Consider the following 21,715-nt stretch of genomic DNA (forward strand, 5'->3'; position numbering starts at 1 on the left):
AGCAAAGAAAAACAATGAGAAGGCCACAACCACACCAAGGCGACCTCTTTGACTCGTACGTTTCTCCCTACGCCAGTCTCACTCCAACAACTCGGCCCCTATTTTCGTCAGAAATTACCGCATGAAGTGGGGCAAGGACGCCACATTTAGTTTTGTTCGTTTGTTTGTTTGGTTTTTTCGCTTTCACACGGGGCAGAACTCAACCCGCCCATCATATATGGACGGACATGCGCACTCGAACCGGTCTTGAAAATAACGGATCGGAAGAAAAGGAGAGCTCGAAGGTCGGGCTAGGAAGAAGACGAAATGAGTCGGTAAAATGCTACCAGCAAAGCCTGCCCTAGAAGAAAAATAATGAATAAAAGAGACCCTGGGCCGTAAATGGCGCCCGCGACCTTGAATCAACCATCCAGCTCTACGAGCACCTTTCTAATACCACAATTCTAACAACAGCAACAGCAGCAGCAGCAAATAAACAAAAAACAAAAATTCTAAAACAGAGCCACGCAGGCAGAATGCAACCGACCAGCCCGTTGCCGCCACGCCGAGGGGCTTCCGCGAACGCGGACCCCCTTGCCTCGGCTGCGGGCAAGGCTTCGTTCGGCAAGCCAGACGGGGGGGTGGCTTCTGCGAAGCGCAGCTCCACGAGAGACGGCGAGAAAGTCTTTTAATGGCCGAGCGCTCCACCTTGGAAGGTGTGCGCACATTCGCGAAACATAGGACGGGCCGTTCCCTTTTTTTTCTCTTCTTCTTAATTTTTGTCTGTGCAGTCGTCCTTCACGAAGCGGCGCTGTCCCACGCGGCTGATATGGCGGGCGATTCCAGGAACCGCCTGCAGGTTGCCGCCAGCCTCGACACGATAAAAAACGGAGAGCCCAGAGGACGACACGCTCACCGATCTCGTCGCAGCAAACAGCGGCGGTGGAAGATCGCACTGCAGATCGAGGCCCGAAGGATATGATTCCCACAAATTCCGAAATACAGCCCGCAGGCAACACACACACTTGAAATATCGAAATTTTGGGTTTCGCGGTCTACAAGCATTTGTTTTTCTTTTTACAACCGCCGTGCCAAGCGTGGAAAAGGCTTCACGTTTTTTTGTTAAGTTCATCCGAAATTGAGGGCTGAGGTCTCTATACAGTAATTTATGGTATCTGCTCGCGGTTCATTCCATATCTTTATCGCACCCGCCCCCCCCCCCCCCCTCTCCCCCCTCTCTTCGTCTTACCCGGGTGATAAAGGGGCGACGTGTCGCTTGATCCATCGACAAAGGGAGGATATGTAATCACAATATAATCGAACCTGAACGCTTAATCGGCAGTTAGATGGAATTTCGCCCGATTAGGCATCCCGTGCAAGTCCCCTCTTCCACATTTCTGCTTCACCTGCTTCCTCCCCGTAGTGTAAAAAAAAAAAAAAAAAAATGACTCAGAGAGTTCGGCTATTGGTTTTTGCAACGAAGTTTGCGTTTTTGGGTGCTTAATTTACACGGGTCCAGGTGCTTTCGAGTGCGAAAGAGCATCCGTCGAAATAACGAGCAGCAAAAACATCCACTGGGCAGCCAGCACTCCGGTACCTGGCCCACCGTTATGCGACGAGAGTAGTGCAACCTTTACCAGTGAAGAGGAGGCAGTCGCTAGTCTGCCCAAACGGCTCGCCTGATCATGTTTAACGTTGGCTAAGCCATGAAAGCTCATAAACGCCCTTGTTATCCACGGTCCTGCCAGTTTGATTTCCCCCGATTATTTCCACCGGCGTCAGCTTAAAGTTGAGTACGTTGAGCTGGGCTGTTCACCTGTTAGCAGATGAGCGTGCTATGACGCCGAGAAGGCGCCCTGTGATGTGTCACGACTCGCGTGGCATCGCTATGCATCTCTCACTGGGGTGTGGGTAAGGAAGAATAACTCTCCCTGCCGCACTTTTTCCTTGCCGGAACAAGAATGTCCGATATTTTTCCCATTTTCTTCCCGGCGTGGTCCGGAGTTACAATTACACCGTGCAATATTCCCCTTCTTACAAGCTGTACGCGATGCTGCTCTAATTAAAACGCCCAGTATCCGCTGACGATAGTGTATCAGACACGGTCGTCCTCGCGTGCCCATATATGGATGTACACCTGTCCGCGCAGAAATACGAGCGTTCCGCGAAGCGTGGCCTAACGCCGCAGGAATGCAACCCAATACTCGGGAGTACAATTTTCAATGACGCCTTTTGTCCTACGCGGCTCGCGCGGGCGTCACGTACCCAGCTCGCCAACCGGGAAGCGATGCATGCATTGAAGCGAAAAATGACACCCCTCACGTGACGAGCCGAAGAGCTCGCAACGGGAGAAGGCGCTGGGCAACGGATTTCTGAGGCACTCAGCGCGCGCAGCAATCGGAGAACACGCGCAGTCGCTGCCTGCCACAGAAGAATAGGGGGGCGGAACTCGTTATGAGGCACAACGCCGACGTGAAACCCAGGAACGGGCGCCAAAGAGCTGCGCTCTAAAATTAAATATGACAAATCGCTCGACTCGTAACTTTACCGATTCCATATGCATCATCGAACATTTGCGTACCACATTCATGTGTTTCGTAGGAATGCAACATGCCTGTTAATGCGGTAGCGTTAAGGTGACAATGCCGCAGAAAAGCCGGCGTCGGTGGAATTGTGAAGCAAAAATCCCGACAGGACGATAGGGCCATGACGTCAGAGTCACATGACCTCGCGCGAGAACCCGAAAACTCGCGATGAGCGTGACGTCACGCGTGAAATGAAAGCGACTAAAACAATTACTGTGGAGCAAATTAAATGCCGCCGCATGTCTCAAAATGATTCAGCTTTATATAGTAATTTATTTCGCTCGAATAAATATTTAATCTTACAGACTGGATTCGAAACCATGCGACATCTGATTTCCGAGTCAGAGATGACATACCGAATAGGCTTGCGCGGGATGGAGACAAGCAGAAGGTTATCTGCAGGTACAGAGGTATCCCTTACGACTGGGTGCTAATGAGTACAAGTAATTTATAGAGGACTACAGGTAGCTGTCGCGCCCAGAGCACTGCTTAAGTCCTGCATTTTCGCTCCCTCCTCAGATATTGCTGAAACTTTCACGCTACATTCTCAAACGTTTCCTGGTCGTTTGTGACAAATTTTGAAGCGTTTCGATGTTTTGTTTTTTTGTCATACAAATGAATTCAAATATTTTCCTTTTCTTGGCCGCATTCGGGGAGATTTCTCCGGGCCCCCCTTGGGTATGTGACATCACTCTGCTGAGTGACAAAATTTTTCAGCTTGCTCTTTCGTCATTCCAGACAGACAGGACCAAAGCTGCCATTTGCAGTCGCCAGTTTAGCCAGCCAACGCGCGCACGGTAAGTTTTGTGGCCGTATCAGTGACGTGACATCATAAGCTGGTCGAAATACCTACTTTCGGTTTCCTCGCTCTAGCACTTTTATCTCTTTTTTATTATTATTATTTACGGCTGTCTTCTCGCGCTGTATAAGCCCCCCACGCCCCATTTCTTCAGCTAAGTAGAAACGTAGAGGGAAAAAAAGAAATTCCCGCCCGAGCATTAGCACGTCTTGCAGATGTCTATAGTAGTATTCATAGGACTTCCTAGGAGCATATATAAGAACGAAGACACGGGGATCATGTACAGGGTCGTCCACTTCTAGCTGTAACACGGTCGCTGCTTTCAGGGCTCCATTGCGTACGACCCGGGTGCGCAATAAAGCTAAGTGGCAGGCCATGTGAAGCACCACCTTCTGGTCCCTCTGTGCTTGTAGCACTTTGCTTCCATATGCACATGTGTCAGATGCAGTGTTGCTTTGAATGCAGTGAACATGTTACAGGTCGAAGTGGATGACCCTGTACATTCTTGTCAAGCTGCCTCTTCCGGATACATCTACGAAAAGCTTCCTTCATTACCTCGGTGGGAATAAAATGTCATTATGTGCGGTGGTGGTAAACCTGAAAACAGGTTTCTACCAGCTTTCTCATTCACCTGTTCTCATCACAGCAATAAGCATGATGACAGCTTACGCTGACAAAGAAGTCTAGCTAGCTCCCTGTTTGGAGGAAGACACAAAGGAGGAGGACATGAAAAATTTACTAGTAGCACTACTACGGTCCAGTAACAAAGACCGTCGGATGCATGTGTGTTCAGAGCACCTAACCCTATGAGTGCGCGAAGGAGGAGAACATACAACAGAAGGGGGCTTTAACGCTCACAACACTCACGCGGAAGAAAGGAATGACACGACGCAAGCGCAAGCCTACACTTGGAGTGTGTTTCACTGGGGCGGTCGTGTTGCACATATGGTCACTACAACAAACGCAACACTACCGAGACCATCGAACAGCAACAACCAACATATCCATACCTAATTTGACATCACTTTTCGCCCGCAGCAGTCCCCACATGCTGCACTAAAACAGATCCAAGACATTGAAGACGTAACATGACGCAATACACAGATGAGTGTGCGTCATGTCCAAAGCCACGCCCCCGCAATCGCCATGCGTTAGAGCAACCGAAGGCCGACATCTTAATTAGCAAATGCTGCTAGCTGCGCGCGGAAAAGAAAAATAATTAGACCCCCCTACAGGACCGGTTATCTGACTTATCTGACAGAGAACGAATACCTGCCACGGCAGCCTGTCACCACCAGCGGTCGGAAGAAAATATGCCTCGCCTCTCAACCATCGATCGCCGACGAAGCTAGAGCAACACGGATGCCGTCGTGGCGCCGCTCGCGTTAATTAACATCTGCTTTTCACTGAACGAAATCCGAGGAGGCGCAGGTTCGATTTATCCCGCTCTATCAGAGAAGGGGGCTTGCGTCCGCACGCGCTCTGAACTGAGGCCGTACAGGCAACGTGATAGGCCCAATTACTGATCGAAACTCTCCAGTCTTGATTCGAAAAAGCACGTACATGCGCGTTACGATAAAGCAAACAGAGATTCTAACACCTGTCCACACCGACAGCAAGAATGCAATAATTCGACTAGATGACTATACGCTTCCAATTTCTCCTCTGAGTTCGAGACAGCTACTATAAAAGCCTATGCACTGAACAGTACCATTTCCTCTGAATCACATCTACAACATATCACTGCCCATAGCACACACTGTACGCTCGCGAAGACACCGTGGTCCTTGGGAGTAAACCAAAGTGGACAACAAGCGTCCGAGCTCGCACGGAGGGGCGATAAAAGTGCCTTAATTAACGCGTTCCTTACCCCGCCGGGGTGGCGCAGTGGTTACGGCGCTCGACTACTGCTCCCAAGGATGCGGGATCAAATCCCGGCCTCGGCGGCCGCTTTTCGATGGAGGCGAAAAGCAAGGCGCCCGTGTGCTGTGCGATGTCAGTGCACGTCAAAGCACACCAGGTGGTCGAAATCCTCGGAGTCCTCCGTTACGGCGTCTCTCATAGCCTGAGTCGCTTTGGGACGTTAAACCCCACAAGACGAACCAAACCAATTAACGCGTTCCTGCGTATACCCTGCCGCCGCGTAAGCCTTGCGAGCCGCGAAGGGCGTGCGGCCGGCCGACGCGTACAACCAGGGAGGCGCTCAGCTCGACCGATGTTCACGCTTGCAAACGCGACAGTTCTCCAACAGCGAGAAGCCGGACGTAAAGATAATTTCCCTTCACTTCAGCTGAGCCGCTGATTGGTTGCCGGTTCGCAATCGAGCAGTGCTCGAACGGCCACCAGCGAGTGTCGCCTTTCGACCGATGTGACTATCTGCGACAGTTGCATTTCGACCAAAACTAACGCACGTCTGTGAGCACTGTCGTGACGCTGGGGCTACGTCGACCCGGCCTTCACTTGGTAGCGTGCAGAGACTCGGGGTTGAAGTAGGATTGAATCTTCGAAGTTGGTGAAATATGTACAAGCAGGTTTAATGGCACTTTGAGAAACTTATTTACAAGATTATTTACACGAAAAAGAAGGGTACATCAGCAAAATGGCAAGCGTTAATAGTTCATAGCGAGAAGCGACTGGATGAGCCGTTTACCCAGGGCCCAGAGCGACATTTCGTGCTCTGCAGCGTCCTTAAAACCCCCTATGTCCAGCCCCTCTCTGAAGATGCTGACCAACCAAATCCAGGGCACGCCCCTCAGATATCGGCATCCAATCGAACACATCACTGCACTGATGGTCTGAAGCACTGACTGGTCCGGCATTAATTCGTTGGGCGTGATCACTTGTTGGCGGGAAAAGCTTGGGAACGGCGAGGAGAGGAGGTACGTTTCTATTCTTCAGCAAAGAAACCACAGGCTGGTTCTGACAAGTGGGTTTACTTCTCAGAAACCCAAGTGCATATGCGCGCCGCATACGCTCCCAGCATTGTCCGTTTTCGACAATTGCAAATCTTTCCTGCATTCCTGGGAAATCACTTAATGGCCGTATGCGTCATGCTCCTTTCTTGTCCTGCACGTCAGCGGACATGTCACTCTGTCGTCTCCTTTGGATAGGAGGCATTCATCACTGGAGGATAGCACTTCTCGACTGGAAGGGTGAACAAAAGAAAGAAAGCACTTCCTGCTATTTCCCGCAGGGGGACGTTTCTTTGTGTTTTTCCAGACGTTCTCTTGACAGGGTCAATTTGGCATTTGCAGGTTGTCCACAAAGCAAAACAGGCTTACAAAACAAGATTCCTGGAAACAGGCTCACTTAGAGCCATTGGACCATCACCACATATTCACAATACTTTTCCATGCCCACAGGCGAACAATAGAGCGCGCAAATGCGGATGCACGGTCGTAACAGCACTAATCCGCAGGTTCAGTATCGAAATCGTCAAGCTCTTGTATGTCCGCTTGTAGTGCTTTCCACTAAGAAAAAAAATATCATAGGAGCGGAGGGATTCGAACTCGGCAGTTTATCGCAGGACGTCGTATACTTATAGCGCCGCAGCAGATTGGGGCCCGCCTGCGTGCAGGCTGCAACACACATTCGCGTTGTACATTGCACGTCGTCGTCTCCGTTAACTTACATCTGTGCGCAAAAGCGTCCGCGCCTCCTATTGTATTCCATATGTTAAATTAGAACTCTATTCTTCTTTTTTTTTTTAACTTTAGGTCGAAGACACAGGTGTGTATGGCATACGTTGAGGCTACGGAAGTACCACTTGCTTTAATGCGAACCAATATCCCACACTGTCGTCTCGTTAGAATCGTTCAAGTAAGCTACTATTCTGTCGCGCAAAAGAGAGAGAAATCTAATCGTGTCTCTTATCATTATGTCTCATCCACCATGAAATCGATATTACATCGCGACAACGCCAACAAAAGGGAACACAATGTCTTTCCAACATGAGTTATCGTACGACTCTATGACATTTTCGCGTTTCGTTTTTCTGTTTTGTTTCTTTTCTAGCAGACAGGCGAAGAGCTGTCGAAACCAGTCGTAGATGCCGTGAAGGTCATTGACGTCTGCAACGTAAATGCCGCAGGAAGCGCTCACGTTAATGACACGGCCTTTTTCTGCGAACGATTTTGTGCGCATTTTCCGTCCATGATTTTCAAAACGCCAAGCAGGTTAACCTTTCACACGTCTCCCTTCCTCTCTGCAGCCCAGAATGGGGCACCGGAGCGGAAACTGTCGGCGTAAAACGACGAATATTTGGTCGTACATCACCGCTAGCGACGGACGCGTCGGCATCCGCTCTTCGGCGAGCCCATTTGAATGACACGCGACGCGTAACTGAGCGCTGTTGCCCCCGCCCTTCCTTCCGCCACCGGGGGAGACTCTGCCTAGAGTTACACACCGCATACGGGACAGGATACAAGCCAGATTAGGGCAAGCGCCGGTCTCTCACACGGGCGTGGGACCCAGCTTCGGCGATATCACACAAAGCGAAGCGCGAACGGTACGCCGCGTGCGAAAGAAGAGGGCATGCTTCAGGCTAGTCTGCCATCGCAGGCCTCGAAGAACACGGCGTACTAAACGAACAGCTCGTGCACAACCGTTTCCGCCAACATCAATAGAGAGATTTAGCATACCGTGATCCGCGATCTGCCACCGTGACCCTCTACCGCTCGTGGGCGGGGCGTACAACCTGATTGGTTCCAATGCAGCAGGTCTATGTGCCGACCAGTAGGTGGCGCCATCTATCGGCATCAAAGTGATCTGGGCATGCGCAGTGGAACGCGTGGTGGCGGATCACGGTAGCGGATCGCGGATAACGGTGTGCTAAATCTCTCTAATGTCAAGTTACCCGTTCCGTGTTACGTTCCAGCAAAGGATAGAACGCTTTACGCATAGCGCATCTGTGGCGGCGGCCACGCGTGCCCCGCGACCACCAATGAGCATGCGCAGTTCGTGCGACTGCTGGTGTGACCACGAATTCTTTTCTCCAGCTCTGGCACAACACTACCGTACGCAGCTTGTACAGAGACTATCTGTAAACGTGCGGCAGGCCCATGCAAACCCTGTAACCTGCGTTGCCGAACCTGACAGAGGTGTACGCAAATGCATGGCAAACCTAACCGTTACTGCCGGGCTCCGTAATGCGTGTGCCGAGGAAAGCGACTCAGAAAATGGCAGCATAAAATCCCGGGGCCGATCATTTGCAGTGTATATCTAGGGCACTCCTGCGCCTCAAAATAGTGAGAAAATGAATCGCGCGTTACATGCAAGCACGCGCGCACGTGTTCGGGGTTATTTCTTACTTCTGAACACCGCACATATTCCACAAACACGTTTCCTTCGAATGCGAGGCGACGCAGGAAAAGAAGGGTAGCTCGAAGAAGTCTTCGCCGTCCTTGAAAACAAAAGCGCGCCATCGCATCGCGGATCCGAATCGTTTTCAGCAGCATGAATGTCCAAAACGAACAAACCTAAGACAATTCATTCGGCTCCAGCGAACGTCGATGCATCCACTGCAGTACTGTTTGTCAACAGACAGCCAGGATGAAACACACACACACGTGGAGTAAGAACGACTAAGTACGCTGCGCAATCAGCAGTGCCAAGGAGGCATTCAATAATGACGACAAAAAGAAACACTCCACATCATCCCAACGCAACGCGGAAGAGAACACAAGATGAAACCAAAGGCTTAAAAGTGTTGCAAAGAAAGTAAAAGGCAAACGGGTACAAAAAAAAGGGGGAGGGGGGAACAAAAAGCTTCAACGGCCAGCCAAGTGTGCTGTTGCCAGGCGACCGTGCCGAGTCCGGCGCGGTGCGAAAGGATGGAGAAGAAGGAGAACGCGGAGGAGAGTAATAGAGAGAGAATGCGAGGGAGAGAGGCGGCCCAGCAACGAAACTGCGCATGCGTCACCCAGTCCCGAGATGCGCCGCGCGCCGCTACCACTGCATTTCAAGTTCAAGGTCGAGGCGCAAACAAAATACGCGCCGCGGCAGCCGCCTGCTGCCTTTCCTTCGCGGAACGCTGCCAACGCCGCTGACGTCAATAACGGAGAGAAAGAGAAAAAAGATGGAGAGGGAAAGCCTCGCTCTCGCTGCATCTCCAGCGCGCGATGCAAGCGCCCTCACCGCCCGCCCTCAAGCCAGATACACGTACACACGATTGCGGCAGCAGCAGCACGGGCGGATGCAGCCGCTCGGTGAGGGAGGGGAAAAGAAAAAAAATACTTGTGCAATCAAAGAAAACTGGAGGAGGAAATGCAATAAAGCACTTTCTCTTTCGTCACCACGCAGGCAATGCTGCATAGCCACACGTACGATGCGAAAACTAACGGACAGCTGCTGTTGGCGTTACCGCTCTGGATAGAGCATGCCAGCTCCGCGCAGGTCGATACGATTATTAGCCGCCAGGACCGACCAAAAGACGGCACGGTATAAACACGTCGATCATTACACGCGAACCCTCGGGCAGCTTAGCCTGGTTGTAGTGGGAAAAGATTGGGACCTCTTAACGCTGAAAGTGCGCGCGCTCTTTTCAAATACATTACGACAAGCGATGCTCTCAGTGGTGAGATTCGACTTAGTGCAACTCTTGTTTCGTGCAGCACTCGCTCGGGTGACGGAATCTGGCCGAAAACAAAAACAAAGCGGATGTAAGCCTGTGCACAGCCCAATGCACGGTGGAGGAATAATGAAACTTGGACCACCTGGTGGCGACCTTGCCAGCCTGCTGGCGCGTGCTCGGCTGAGTGCAGGGAACGAGCGGCGCTCGCGTTTGCACGAAGCGTGGCGACTGCCGGCTGTACCTCTACGGCTCTGACATAGCTGCCTCTCTCAGCCGACACTGTCCATGGCGGCTGATCGAACATCACGTGTCCGGTTATTGATTACTGACTTTCAGGAGCGCCGTAGTCACCGAGAGCACCCCCAGCGGGTCATCGCGTTGCGACCGTTCTGTCAAATCGCGTTTACTTATCGAATGCTCCTAATTCGGTTTAAGAAGCAATTCGCCCACGTGCGTTTTTGCTTATTTCCATTATATGTACCGAGTTGCAATAAGCACACTTATAAATGGTTTTACTATTAACGGCCAGCTATGCGGATACATTGCGGACATTTATTTTTTTTTCTTAGAGGAGGTGGTGTAGAGGGGGGGGGGGGGGGGGAGAGGAGAGGCGTATAGGAATCGCCAGGATTTCGTCAACTTCAAAGCATCCGCTTGTGCAGAAAGCACCCGCTCAAAACAATTCCGAATGAAGCGCATTAAAAAAAAAAGAAAAAGAAAAAAAAAAGCTATCGCACGTGAACCCTTCGTGATCGTTCCACAATGGAGAAAACATAGTTGCCTACGTTATCCCAGCTACGCTCGAACTCACATCGATAACCGGCCAGCTCACCGCGGTCTTGTCGCCACGGCGTGTGCGAGGACGCGCGCACTCGTTCGCGCCTCGACGCGAAAACAAACACATTTTGGAGAAAAACGTGTACACCATCCACAAACAAGAAGCAGCTCCCGATAACGGCACACTGCCTAGTAAGCTACGCCACCACTCACTCGAACACGCTTCACCTTTCCGAGCCGCAGCAAAAGCAAAACTGCGCTAGCTTCCCCACCGACCAGCTCTGAAGAGTGCTTCGGACCAACAGGAATGCCTCCTGCCGGTATCTTGCAGCGCCGAGCCGTTCGTCGCCGAAGCAGAAGAAGGTGAGCGAAAATGATGATTCTGTCTACCGCGGGTTGAAAAGACCCCCCTTTCTCTTAAAGAAAAAAGCATGGGTGGTGGTGGTGGTGGTGAAAACGTTTATTGTATCCCTAGTGAATAAAACCTACGAGTCACAATAACCTCATACAGATTTCTCATATTAAACTCATACAAAGCTCGTACAAATCTCATATTATCTCATACAAATATCATTCAACTTTTTAGAGGTATATGAGATTATATGAGAGTTGTATGAGTTTAGTATGAGTTTCATATGAGAAACCTGTATGAGGAATAACCTCATACAGATTTCTCATATTAAACTCATACAAGTCTCATATTATCTCATACAAATATCATACAACTTTTTAGAGGTATATGAGATTATATGAGAGTTGTATGAGTTTAGTATGAGTTTCATATGAGAAACCTGTATGAGGTTATTGTGACTCGTTTTTCACTAGGGATATTTGGAGGTATGTTTGACGCGGAGCCTTAAGAGCCTCGGCCTTACAATACTGGGTGGAGACCCTAGTCAGGGACCCCATTGGCGGTTGCCACCGCCCGCGCACGCCGCTTAAGGCCCTTTGGACCTGTAGGTCGCAGCAGCCGAGCAAGGTCGCCTCCCAGTCCTCCCGGGAAGGGTTAGGGATGCGGGGAAGGGATGGGTTTCGTTGGCAGGCCCATACCATGTGGTAGGTGTCAGCCACCTCCCCACAGTACTGGCACTGGCCAGTGAATTGGGAGTCAAAATGTTGAAGTACTGCCGGGCACAGCATGACGTGTTTAGCTCCGCGTTTACAAACCGAAATGAACAGCTCGTCTGTAGGCGAAACTTTGATGCAATTTCTTGTCGCAACTCCTATTAGCGAGTACTAAATTAGCGGCCATTCGCGAGAAGCGTTTTTTCTCATTTCCTAAGAACAGCTTTTCTCTCTATACGCGTCACGGATCTCATGCACATGTAGTTCGATGCAGAAATTTAACCTACGAATGGCGACTAACTAGCATTCGCTACTTAATATCGTGTGTAATTGTAAGCCATTATTATATTAAACCTGGCGAGGGGCACACGACTATAATGCAGCTTCAGGCAACTAAAAGACAGAGGTGCACGCTCAAAAAAAAAAAAAAAGGAAAAAAAAAGTGTCGGGTGCATTTCCCGCGAAACAACTCTCACGACTCGCAGATCAGTCAATACAGAGCGAAGAAATCGCTGGAGCACGTGCGTTTAAATCAAGATACGTCGCGAAAGCAACGGTGCGCGATTTCTCTACAGAACAGAAATTCAGGAATGTGCGAAAGCGAACCGCTAAATTTAAAAAACAAACAAACAATAAAATAGGAACGTGCAAAATGAAACCCAAGGGCTCCATGGCAGCCGGCGCACAAAACCGGATGCGATACGTAACGAACATGCAAAAGGAAAAACACTGTCCACGACACGCACACCAAGTTTTGTACTTTTGCTTGGCTAATGCAGGTTTGCATCTCGTATCGTACTCCGTCCCCGGCATCACGCGATTTCCTTCTCCGCTAGCTTCCTCCAGGTGTACGTGTCCATTTCATTAGCCAATCAACGAGCGCGTCCATCCTGCAAGCCCCAACTTAAGAACCACTACCGTCCGTTCCTTCTTTCCAGCGTGTTGTCCACGCGACCGGGCCCGACCGTTTCGCCACTAGCACGTGACTGCAGCTGCCAATGTCGTAACATATTGACAGAGAGATTTTTCGAGAGGAAGGACACTAGAGGTTACCCGCGACAGTCACCGCAAAGCCAGCACCGCTATTGAAACTCCGCAGTCGGAAGGTTGCACACACAAGATGATTCCGCAACCTTGGCCTCTGTGCAACACCACGGCTCCCGCCCAGGGAAGGGACGCGCGGCCATCCAATATGGTCGACAGTTGGCAGGATGCCGGCCGGAAAACAAAAGGCAAAATAAAGACGTCACAAGGGGGGGAGCCGGAGAACGGAAGAAGGCGGCGCTTCGAGTGAGGGCTACCTAGTGTTGACCACACCGTGGCGCTAACCGAAATTCGTAAGTACGCCAGCAATTATTTTTCCTCCCGAGTTTTTAAACAGGTGCACGTGACTAAAACGCGCTCGTTTTGTTTACGCTGAATGACGACTTACCAACACCGAAAGGTACAGGACGAGGATTAAAAAGAGGAGGGTGCAACCTACCCGCAACCGGGCTAGAAAGCCGTAAGAAAACGCGATGAAAGCTGGTTACGTCAAAGATAACGCTGCACAATGTGATCCTGCGTAGCTGGTTGGGGAAACCGAGACCGTAACAGAGAAGCTAACGGTGCGCAAAGAGAGACAGGCAGATTGCGTTTTTTTTTGTTCTTCTTTCATCTGCAATGCACACACGCTGAGCGGACAAAAGTGTAAAGCGTATACTGCTCACGTAATATTCTAGTGAGCAAGTCCTCCGGAGGAAGAAATGCAAGCTGCAAGTATTCGTCATCCGAACACATCGAAAAGCGCCCTCAAGCGCCCTGCAAGCATTTTGAAGGACACGACAAAAAGGTGAAACGCGAAAAGCAGAGGACGCACTCTAATTTCCGAATTAAAATTACAAGTAAAAAAGGAAATTCTCGTACGGGCTCTTGTGCATTTTTTTTTTTCAGGTTTTTTTTTTTTTCCTGTTCCTCGCCATATATGCAGAGCCGTAAGTCCTAGCGACTAGTGCCCGTGCGCAGAGATGTCGAGACCACAGAGTTGCTTACACTCTTAACCAACGTTACTAGAACAATTAACGTTGCTCTTAACTAGAGGGAAAGCTGAGGGCGCTGCACTTCACCCAACATGGGCGCGCTAAGCATCATGGGCCAGTGTGCTAGTTGGTGCGGGGCAGTTGGTTTTTCATTATCATCATCATCATCTCAAGGTAAGTACATAGACCGAGAACGCCATAGTAGCGAAGGCGCAAAAGCAGACGTCGCCAATACTGTTTCCCGAAATGCCACTAAAACTTCCTTAAGTAATTGCGCAACCATAAATATTTTCAAAACGTTTCTTTCCTTTTAAAGTGTGCCTATTAAGTGCGAAATATTGGTATCTGCGCTGCTAAAAGCTAAGCCAATAGGAGAAAGAGCCACTGCTTATATTGGATAAATTTTACATTGACATGCTGTTTCTCTCTCTTATTGCAATTTATAGTCACAAAAGTGAATGTTAGGACATTGTTTACGGTAGAACGTTTATCTTTGCATTAGTTTTGGCAAAAAGTTGTAGTTCCGCACTCGGTAGGTATCCTGCCCATGATGCTTTAGGCGCCCATGGGGGCCGAACAGTCGTCAGGAAACTCCATGTAAACTCCCATAGATGGCAGCACAGCTTTCCCTCTAGGTAAGAGTAAGAAACTCTATGGTCGAGACCTACGTCTCTCCCTCGCACCCTTTCATGATTTTTCTTTTTTTTTTATCTTCTAGCGTCAAGGTAATGACCCACTCACGACCACACAGAATGCACTCGCTAGCTTGCCTTCCCAGTGCGGGTGAATAAAAAAAAAATGATGTGTCGGATCCAAAATAACAACCACTAGCACCTTGTTCTTTCGCTTTTCTTCGCCGACGAACAGACCCATACAGAGCACCGGTGACTGCAACCAGCGAAAGGCGGCCACATAGGCAGCGCGCTCAAATGCAGGAATGGCAGCCAAGGAAGAAAGGAAAAAAAAAAAAAATGAGGCGGCGCGCGCCAGCGGTTGCGCGGCGCAGCCAGGCAGCGGTATGAATGAGGAGACGAACTTGACCTTGAAAGGCGGTTGATGGAGGGAACGAGCGACCGAAGGGAGAGCAGGAAAAAATAAAAAAGAAATGACCGATTTGGCGATGCTCCTGGTGCGCCTGGGACGGGCGCGCGGGGTAATAGAGGAAAGGAAGAGTGGCAGAATGAAGAAAAAAAAAATCGATCCGGCTTTCTAAGACGATCGACGACCAGATAGTTTTCACGCTATGCGCACGTATCACCACTTCTCGATACACATCCCCATTCTCAAGCTCTAAGGGGAAAGAGTGAGTGAATGAGCTTTCGAAGCGAGACAGCAGGCGTTCTGTCACTAAGGCCTCGTGCGGGGACGTTCGACAGGTGGTCCGCTGCCGACTGCAGGAAGTACGAGGTTGAAAGAAAAAAAAACCAACCTCGACCCACAGCAAATACCTTCTACGTGGCAAAGTGAGCAGGTACCGGCAGGCTTCCACTGCCGCTGCTCCGCGTATTAGCTAAGAGAGCAAGGGGCGACACCAAATTCATGCAATGCCTTTTGTACATATATGTGTCTTATTCCAGCGCCCACTGCTGTCAAACGGAAATATGAAGTAGGGGTGGTGGGGGGTATGTTTACGACTGCGTGGAAGGCTTAAATATAGAGCTAATATTAAAAAAAAAAAGGGGGGGGGGGGGGGGGGGCAAGGATTGCCGGTGACGTGGAACTTTCAAGCGAAGCCAAGTATGCAGCGGACGCACAAGCAGGTGCAGCTAACGAGATTACAAGAGCCCCGACGGAGAGCGCGGTAAAAATAAAAATAATGCACAAAGAAAACCGCCAGAGGAAAAAGGCAAGGTGGTCAAACAGAACGCCCTGCAAGTGGCTTGCGCCAAGCGTCTTTTTCGCTTCAAAGGCATCTCGTGCAGGCAAGGGCGCTGAGATAATCGAGAGAAGGTTCGCACGCCGCTTTTCTTTTTCTTTTTTTTTCTTTTTTTTTTTTTCTTTTTTTTTTTTTACGTCCGTATTCTGAAGCGCGCTGATTCGTTCGGCGCGTACCGGGCTCAGGGAAAGGCAGCGGGTGCTGCCTGCTTTCCTTGCTGCACAAGCACGCTACGTGGACAGAGCGGACACCGAGCGCGCCGCACCTGACGCCGAGGGAGAGCGCCATACGCACGCATAAGCAGCCTGTCTCGCTCCCGATAGCGCTTATCGCCAAGCAGCGCTTATCTCCGGTCGATTAGGATCAAAGCAGGAAATAAACACAAGCAGCTTAAAACCATTGTGAATGCACTGCATCTAGCCACGCACGCGCCCTAACAACGCGCTGCAATTATCTCGCACGAAACGCATCGCCGCCGAAACGAATCGAACCTGCGATCCCCCCCCCCCCCCCTTTTTTTTTTTATACACACGCCCGGACGATAATGCAGCTATGTAAAAATTAACAATAATGCTACTTCATTTCTACAGCCCTTTTACCTGAACGCTGCGACCGGTCGACAGAGGGCAAAGAAAAAACAACTCACCTTACAGGACAGTACCGACCCACGGCTGTCATCGTGCGGGCTTGAGAGCGCGCGGTGCCGCCCTTCGAGGCGAGGACTCGGGCTCGAACTAACTGCGTCATTCCTTGAAGACTCGCGCGCCGAGCGGAGTTTTCCGACGGAGCTTGGGCGACTGAGAATGCGCCGTATCATTGGGGCGGCTGCCCTCCTCCTTCGTTTCGCAGCAGCGCGCTCGCGCGGCGCGAAACGCCTCTCTCCCTACCTCTTCTCCGTTGCGCGGCCGCGCTCGTGTCGTCACCGGGAAAACACTTCGTGCTGCCCCGGCCGCCCTCGCTGGGCCGCAACGCTTACGTAACGTTCCTTTCTTCCTTTTCCCACCACCCCTCTCAGCACACGCGCACCGCCATGAAATAGCCCGCTCACTCCGCTTTCTACATCTTTTTTTCTTTTTCTGCTTTCCCCACTTTCGCTCGCGACACCTCATGCGCCGCCTTCTTTCTCAGTTTCACTTTGCCTTTCGATGTCTGCAAACATTCGGCTTGGCAAAAAAGAAAAGTCGAAGGCAGCGACAGACTGACTTATTTATTCGTCAAATACATTTGGCCATTTCCCTTACATATTTTTTTTTTAATTCTTGGTACAAACACGCGCTTCGCTTCTCTAAGCTCAGTGCTAGCTAAAGATGGCGAACGCAGCCTCCCGTTGGACAGACGGTGGGCACATCAGGGCCTTGTTGCTATTGCTGCAGCGTGCCAACAGCATCAGCTGATGCAGGGCCACAACAAGAGCTCAGACTGCAGGCCTGCATGACGCCAAAGGCGCATGCGCGTACCGCCCGTTGAGCGCCTGCCAAGCGGCCGCGCGAGCACAATAACAATAGCATTGAATGCTGCTGCGATGTTTACAAAACGCGCCGCGAATCCATCAGGCGCAGGCGCTAGAATAGCGGTCAGCACGTGAAAAATAAGCCAGGAAGACCGAAACATAAGACATGACGGAGATGACAATGCAGGAAGGAAAGTGTTCCTCTTCCGCACACGACATACGAGGCGATGAAATGAACCGGAATTATTCGCAACCACCTTCTGCGAGCTAGATTAGAATGTTCATCTCAAAAAACAAAGGTCCTTTCGAGACATCACACAAAGGTTGCGCTAACAACACTAGCTTTTAGGCAGGTTATTCCGGCTGAGCCGGATAGATAACGTGCAAGGTCTATGTATACATGTCCGTACCGAAAACATTGCAAAAATAAAACGCGCTCTCTAGCCTCGCACAAACGTTTTAGTTTGGCAAAGTCGACATAATCAGCGCAAAGGCGCGAAGGTAGCATGTCATGCACGTTCGCACTTAATAGCAGTAAAAAAAGTTATTAAACACGGCCGACATAGCGATTACGGGTCCACGCTACCTGCGCTGCAGCACTGGTTTCGTTTTGGCACGCCGCATGGTTATTTTCCCGGCATGCCGCGAAGCCAAGGGACGTGCATGTAAACTGTTCGGCAAGCGACCAACGCGTGTCCGAGATTCCCAAGGTGTGTACCTCAAAATAGGGACAGTTACAAACCCTTCGATCAAATGCTTACACAAGGACATATACAAGCAGCTTGCTGCGAGCAATCGATAAATCTAAGGATATGCGACGCAGTGATACGTCGTCAGCGTCATTCATTTGCCGGCATGCGGCGCACATGGTTTGAGTGGAAGGAAGTACTGCCTGACATATCAAGTCTACTGTGCTGCGAAGAAACAACTGTCTACTCACGTGTGATGATGTAAAAGCTGTGATCTTACCTCTGTCAAATTTCTTGCCTTCCGGATCAATATCTTTCACGTCAAAAATATCCTCGAATAAAACACCCGCCATTTTGAATACACTAGCACCTCTCGCGGATGACTACTTAAAGGCTTTAAAACTTAATATACGTCACGTATTCAATATGTGTTCTTTATAATACTTAAAACAATTAGGTTTGAATTATTTTAAAGCACATTATAAATTTTATGCAGCTTTTGAAAACAAATTCAACAACAGGAAACGGAAGTGGGTTCAAGTAGCCGACACAAAAAAAGAGCAAATATGGCTTGAGCTTTTTCGTTTTATTGCGGTTCTGCTAGGGCGTTATCGTCTATGTTTCAAATTAAGTTTTTGTTGCAGCCGCTATGAGCTCGTGTGCCGGCGTTTAGTGCGTTGTGAAGTGCGCTGTGCGCGACCGAACAACGATTGTTCCACGCCCCGAGACAATGTGACAGCGCCGAATGGCTGCCCCTCCTCCACGCCGAAATGTCAGCAGTAGGCCGCACAAACAGCACCTGTCCCCTCTTCAGGTTCTGCTGCAAATGGGATTCCCTAAGCACAGAGCGTGAGTCTCGGATTGTCGCGTAGCGAGCGTTGATCGCCTGTCGGAGTCACTGGCGCGATCGGCACCCATTCTGATTAAAGTCACCGGAGGCGCACGACGAGTCAAGGACCTGTGGTCGTGCGCCTGTGCGACTAACTGGAGTGTTCCCGTTCGCGCCTCGTAGACGAGCTTTTGAGAGGAAGCTCGTTGTACAACGCTTCCTTAGTCCTTGAACTATGGTTTTCCAAGCGCACAGTGTCTCGCTTCCTGTGCAAGTAGTGCCTCTTACTAGCGTTGATTCATCGGTTTCTCTTTGAGTTTTTTTTCTTTTCTTTCTTCTCTCTCGTTTCAGCGAGAAGGCTCTAGCGGCAACAGGGGACAGAGGAGTGCAGTTAGCGGCCGATTGGTAATGCACACGTTTTGAGCATCGAATTTGATAGCATATGATTTGGGTAACTGCGGAGTGACTGCAGCAGTGTTCTTAGAACATAAACAGGTACAAACCTGTTTCCTTGTGCAAAAGTAAATGAACCATGCAAATTGCATGTCACAAGATTCACCCCTGAAATGTGCTTATCACGGCGTTATCGCGAAAGTCGCTAAGTAATTTGCTGCACCGCAAGTAAACAGCCTAATGATGGGTTTCGCAGCTCTCTGCCTTCCACTGTCAAGTGCTGGCACAGATGTTAGTCTTTAAGCCACGCCCACACATTGGCAACTGCGAGCTCCATAATGCATTTTTTGGAAGCACGCTATTCTTTCGTATTGCCATTACCGATTATTTGCTCTCAAGTGCAGAAGGACACTTCCCTGCAGTCATCCTGCATCGTTTAATTCTTGCTCGTTTGCAGCTACATCTGTGTATTTTATGGACGGATACAACAGTCTTGACTTCCTGCTCTCATTATCGTTCTCCTCCCTCACCAGGCTTCTAGCTCATGTGAATGACCCCACTTTGGATGACAGCACACCTAGAGAGTACATTCTTTATCTATGTCCGGTGGGACCACTCCTGGAGCAGCTGCAGAAGTTCTCTCTCCAGTCCATGCTGCAATGTGGTCGCAATGGTGCCCATAACTATCTACCCCACATCACACTCTGCTCTTTTTTTCAGGTGACTGCCTTTCTATTCTTATGCAGTTCCTGATGCAAGGCTAACATTCTGGAGTGTACAGACATGCACTGTTCAACAGTTGGTTCTTTTTGCGGGATACTGGCAATAAAAAATTAGGGGGACACTTAGCGCCAAAATTTAGGAGGGTGCTTACCTCAGCGAGGATACCTTAAGAGTTACGTGCCCTCCTTCGGTGAATATTTAAATGTGCTTCACTAAGCGCTCCTTATTTAGGTCGTATTTAAAACTGGCCAAAGGAGAGGGCACCACTCTTACGATATTCTCACTGAGGTAAGGAGTATTCTAAAATTTGGCCCTTAAAGAGTATAGAGACCAATTTTGGTTGCAATTTTCTTCTTATTAATGATGCGCAAGACATTCCTGTATATAGATCACAATGTGGGTTTCGTCTACAACCGTTAAACAGATTATAATTGAATTTTCTTTCCTTACCAGTTTTGGTTTCAGCAGCCGAGCTATGGCTGTGACATCAGTAATCTCTAGGTCATGCGCGAGATGAAAAAAAAAAGACAGCAATATGATCGCTGACTCTTCACTAATTGTGATTCCTCTTCATGAGGCAGGCTGCCTTTAGCATTTTAGTTAAAATGAAACTGCAGAGGAACGATTATGTAGCTGTTTTTCTCATCCTTCACGTAACCTAGACTCGACAGCCATCGCTTGGCTGTTGAAGCTGAAACAGGCGACAAAAGAAATTCAATTATAAATTTTTCAGCGGTCGTAGGCGTATATCGCAGGGTGACCTGTGTGCAGTAATGTCTTACGCATTATCACAAATGATAAAACATGAATCCGAAAATTAGATGTCAATGCTCCTTTAAGCTCCGCCCTTAAGTGTATGATGCGATAGCATTTAGTGGCTTTTGTCTGTGGGGCCATTTGCAGGTCCTTGTTCACATACATGTGTTTTGCTACTCATATAATCACTAAGCCCTTAATTTGTGTCTTTATTATCTCTCGCATATTCATTATTGGCATGCACTCATAAGCTACCCAGTTATGTGAAAGACCACCTGGCAGAGCTAAAGCCCCGCTTTGACCAAGCCATACAGACTTGCCTGTGTGGCTTAGGAGTAGCAGCCATGTCGCCTGCCTAGTACCACTTGGCAGACTCATGCCCGTGTTTTTTTGCTCTCAGTGCTGACTGTACTGAATTTTATGCATTGAAACTCTTTACCAAAGCTGATTAGCTGTAGAAAAAATGTCCTGAATCTAAATGATTTCACTGTTTGCATGTCTAATACTTCCAATGTGTTTGGACATGCCTCCAGTATGCGAAGGCACAGATAATATATACATTCAGAAAATTATCTATCAGTTCCAGCACCTGAGTGCACACACTGGTTATTATGCGTGCCTACGTGTAAAAGTGCACTGGGGTCTAAAACTGTAAAATAAAGTGCCTTATAGCCCTGCCGGATGGGTGCGAGAAATGACATTAGGTAAGGGTTGATGCACTCCTACGTGGTGCTACACATGTGAAAACTAATAGCATTCTTCGCATTCGCCACAACTCATACGACCTGCATTCGACGAAACAATCTGTAGTCTCATGCCCAGCGCTTTTGCCAGCTAACATAAATTTTGCATATAAACAAATCCTCTATTAACTGAAAAGAACATATTTGTAAAACATAGTTTAAATCAACATCCATATAAGTAATTGCTTTAAACTTGCTTGCAACATTTTACTACTATGAACAGAGGTGACCACAAGCGGCGTTTGTTGGCTAGTGGTTTGCTTGTACCTCATTGTCGGTTTTCTAAAAATCAACATGAGTTGGCAAAAAATAGGTTTATTATATTTTTCTAGCTCTGAAAAAAATTTCAGCTAATAAAAAGCGTTGCATTTTTTGCAACATATTTATGAAAGTGCTATGTCATCAATGTTAGAAAAATGACATTATATCTATTCGTGTTGCACCGACCACAAAAATAATGGC

The 21,715-nt window shown here is 49.2% G+C and overlaps 2 protein-coding genes across 3 annotated transcripts in view; one reads left to right on the forward strand and one right to left on the reverse strand.

Annotated features, from left to right (window-relative positions):
* Window positions 1-18,180, reverse strand: part of Polr2H (DNA-directed RNA polymerases I, II, and III subunit Rpb8) — a 131,135-nt gene extending 112,955 nt beyond the window's left edge. The window contains exon 1 of the mRNA XM_084607008.1: window positions 18,090-18,180. Coding sequence (XP_084463134.1) covers window positions 18,090-18,162 — 73 coding nt within the window. The 5' untranslated portion in view covers window positions 18,163-18,180. The remainder of the gene's footprint in view (window positions 1-18,089) is intronic.
* Window positions 18,181-18,349: 169 nt separating this feature from the next.
* Epp (Ecdysteroid phosphate phosphatase) overlaps window positions 18,350-21,715 on the forward strand; it is a 33,719-nt gene continuing 30,353 nt past the window's right edge. For both annotated transcript variants that reach the window (XM_084607009.1, XM_084607010.1), the window contains exons 1-3: window positions 18,350-18,658; window positions 18,990-19,043; window positions 19,565-19,751. In XM_084607009.1, the coding sequence (XP_084463135.1) occupies window positions 18,555-18,658; window positions 18,990-19,043; window positions 19,565-19,751 (345 nt within the window). In that variant the 5' untranslated portion in view covers window positions 18,350-18,554. The remainder of the gene's footprint in view (window positions 18,659-18,989; window positions 19,044-19,564; window positions 19,752-21,715) is intronic.

The sequence above is a fragment of the Amblyomma maculatum genome, chromosome 6 (assembly GCF_055883805.1).
Source record: "Amblyomma maculatum isolate TAMU_Amacu chromosome 6, ASM5588380v1, whole genome shotgun sequence".
NCBI classification, from domain to species: Eukaryota; Metazoa; Arthropoda; class Arachnida; order Ixodida; family Ixodidae; genus Amblyomma; species Amblyomma maculatum.